General features: G+C 52.9%; 1 protein-coding gene across 3 annotated transcripts in view; it reads left to right on the top strand.

Moving 5' to 3' along the window:
• The window catches only part of BATF2 (basic leucine zipper ATF-like transcription factor 2), a 6,413-nt gene extending 4,197 nt beyond the window's left edge, over window positions 1-2,216 (top strand). For 2 of the 3 annotated variants that reach the window (XM_011368773.2, XM_023535797.1), the window contains one exon: window positions 318-2,216. In XM_011368773.2, coding sequence (XP_011367075.1) covers window positions 318-1,103 — 786 coding nt within the window. In that variant the 3' untranslated portion in view covers window positions 1,104-2,216. The remainder of the gene's footprint in view (window positions 1-317) is intronic. The other variant, XM_011368774.2, reaches the window with a different exon arrangement.
• Window positions 2,217-3,385: the final 1,169 nt, after the last annotated feature.

Genomic DNA, 3,385 nt, shown 5'->3' with positions numbered 1-3,385 from the left:
TTGGGAGGCTGGTGGAGCTCCCAGGTGGGTGGAGATCGCAGGCCGCTAGCGACCACCAGCTCAGAGAATTGAGGGTAGAGAGCAGGAGCATCTGAGCTCCAATAGGAAGGAGAATGGGGGAGACTTGGTAGTGGTCATAAGTGGCTGGCAAGAAAGTAGCCGAGGGCCCCCAGCTTGGACATTCGCACGGCGGTGGTATCTTTCCCCTAAATTGAGGACCCTGAGGGGTGGGATGGGGTTGGGAGGGAACAGGGCTCATGCTGAGCTTCTGGTGCTGGCTGACACCCCCCTCCCTGCCCATCTGCTTCTTCCTCCAGCAGCACGAGTTGCTGGAGAAACACAACCATGCCTTGCGGAAGGAGATCAAGGATCTGCGGGCTGAGCTGGCTTGGTGGAGTCAGACTCTGCACATGCATGAGCGCCTCTGCCTGATGGACTATGCCTCCTGCTTGGCTCCTTTGCCCTCTGGCTGCTGGGGCCAGGCCGGGCAGCCCCTGGAAGCCTTGCCCCACGGACAACATGGCTGCCAGGAACAACTAGGCCTGTCTAAGACCCCAGTCTCCATGCCCTCAGCTCAGCAGCTCTCTTCAGATCCACAGCCTCATGACTCTACTGGCCTTCTCCTGTCCCCTCTGTGCTCATTGTCCCTTGGCCCTACTGCAGCCACTGTACTTCCTGCCCAACTGTCCCCCAGCCTTGTCCAATCTGCCTTGCCCTCTGGCTCCAGACTGCTGAGGCTGAGACCGTCCTCCAAGCTCAATGCCCTTCTCCCTAACCCCTCAGCCCAACCTTCCCCTCCACAGCCCCTTGGGTCAGAGCACCCCACCAGGGAGAAGCTGGTGTCCTCACCCCACAGTCTGTCAGCTGCTCTGGAGCTGACTGATCTGCAGGACAGGGAGCACAAACCTGCTTTCTCAGTGGCAGATCTGCAAGGGCTGGGTGTGGATCTCAGCTCCCACCCACCGCTGGCCTCCCCACTGCTCTCTGTTCGACTTCTAACCCAGCCCACCGGAGCTGGGCTGGCCCCTTCCTTGGGCCCAGGAAGCAGCCTCATCACACAAGCATCTCCTCTATTGCCACAAGAGGCTGCCCTTCTTGGCTGACCAGCTGGCCCAGTATTTCATCAGAGAAAAGAAGCCATCGCTGTATGCCTACCACTCTACCAGGCTCTGTCACCACCATTGTCTTATTTCAACTTTATGATCATCCCGCAAAAACCATATTATCACTCCACTTTTTCAGAAAAAGAGACAGAGGCTCAGAGAAGCCAAGGGGCTTGTCCAAGGTCACACAGCCTTTCTTGGAACCAGAAACGCCATCATCTGCTCCTCCTTCTCTTGGTAGGATCCTGGCCCAGGCATCTCAGGGGCTGAAGTCCTAGAAACTGAATGCTGATGTGAGGGGTGTAAGTGCTGGGCGTGGGGAGAGATTCTCCCATCAGCTTTGTGATTCCCAGAGCCACAGAGCTCTGCAGTTCCTGAAACCTCGCCCTGACTAAGGAAGGTCCAGAGTCCAAGCTTGGATGAGGAGAGGCTGAGCCGGAGCCCGGAGTCGAGTCGACTCTTTCCCTAGCAGTGTTTTCAGTTCCAGGAACTGAACCTGTGGGTGGGAACTGGGGAGAAGCCTGGAACAGTCTCCCCTGGGATTTCTATAGGTGAGGTGCCTATAGCCATATGAAGACCTGGGGAGATTCTGCAGGGTCAGCTCTCCGGGCTATTCCCAAATAGCACCCTGCCTCCCCCTACGGCCATGGGGGACTTGAGGGCCATTCACATCAGTGCACAAAAAGACCAGAGGAAAGAAAGAGGGAAAAGCCAGGTGCAAGGTTACGGTAAAGCAAGAGCTAAACCTGAACCTGGCAGCAGTGAGACCCGTGTCTTCTCCAGTGCCACCCCAATCCCTATGCAGCACCCCTATTCCTGTCCCGATTGCCCTTGGGCCCTCTGATCAGCGACCCTCCTTACTTTTTGGTCTGATGGCGCCTGGAAGAGCGGGAGCCCGAGACCAGGCAGGAGCTCAGCCACAGTGTCTGCTCCAAGTGTGGGGCTGTCATTCAGACCCAGGACAAGCACTGTAAAGGGCCCAAGATGAAAAGATGCCTAGATTTTTCACACACGTGTAAGCAGACACTGAGCCAGTATTGGATGTACTCTAAGAGCCGAGTGCAAGTCTCCACGCACATGCTGTGGTAAATAAATTAAAGTGTTTTCCGATTCTTTTTGCTTCGGCTAGTTGTTTAAAGCTGTTTGTACCCTGTACTGTTGAAACCAAAGGGCCTTTGAAAGAAGACAGAAGAGTCTAGAATCTTTGAGGTGGGCTCTCCCTCATGAGCCTTCTAATCTAACCGTCCCCGTCTGCCCCCGTCCCATACTGCAGATAAGGAAACAGAGGCCCAGAGAGGACATGGGCCTGCCTAGGGGGACACAGCACGAGTAGGTGTGCTGGTCACAGGATTGTGGTGGCAGTACAGCTGGGGTCACCAGCAGCTTCAGGGAGAGCGGACTTTGGGGAGGGAAGCTCAGATGTCACTTAGATGGCGGTTGGAATCTGCACTAAGAGTTGATTTAAGGCACCATAGACCTGACCCAACAGCGGGATGAGATAGCATGGTCTGTATATCTTGAAATTCATCAAGCTCTGTGCTGTGTTTTACTTGAGTTAACTCAATGACCTCTAAACACCGTAAAGTGGGTATGGTTATTATCCTCACTATTCAGAAGAGGAAACTGAGGCCCAGGGTGTTAAGTAACAAGCCCAAGCTAGAAAATGGTGTAGACTTGATACCACAGCAGGAGCACTTAGCCACAGGCCATCCTGCCTCCTGCATCCTACTCGCCCTGATGGGCCATCACTCAAGAAGGTAAAACTCCACCTTAAGTTCAAAACAAACCAGAGGGGGAGTGACTAAATTAACACAGTGACACTCATGTGACAACTACTGATGAATGCTTTGAAGAATATTTAATAAGGTGAGAAACTGCTTGTAACGTATCAAACAGAAAAACTAGAATGTACAACTGTCCACTATAGTTTGATATTCTGCTTGTTTAAAAGTATAAACGGAGCCAAAGAAATGGGACGAGACGTAGATTCTTGAGAAGGGACATATGCTAATATCTGTGAAGCCCCAATTTGTAAATATAGCCACCACTATAGCATGAGCCTTCCGCATGGTCGAATAGATCCCAGCAATCTATATCTGAGTGTTTCCATTGCTACATAACAAATGAGTCCAAAACATAGTGGCTTAAACAACAAACATTTATCCTGCCCCTGTTTCTATGGGGCAGGAATCTAGGCATGGCTCAGCTGGGTGTCTCAGGCTCAGGGTATCTCTCAGCTCCAATCAAAGTGTTGGCCAGGGCTGCAGCACCCGAGGGCTCAG

The sequence above is a fragment of the Pteropus vampyrus genome, unplaced genomic scaffold, assembly GCF_000151845.1.
Source record: "Pteropus vampyrus isolate Shadow unplaced genomic scaffold, Pvam_2.0 Scaffold144, whole genome shotgun sequence".
NCBI lineage: Eukaryota > Metazoa > Chordata > Mammalia > Chiroptera > Pteropodidae > Pteropus > Pteropus vampyrus.
Note: the sequence above shows the minus strand (reverse complement) of the source record. Positions and strands in the feature narration are given on the sequence as shown.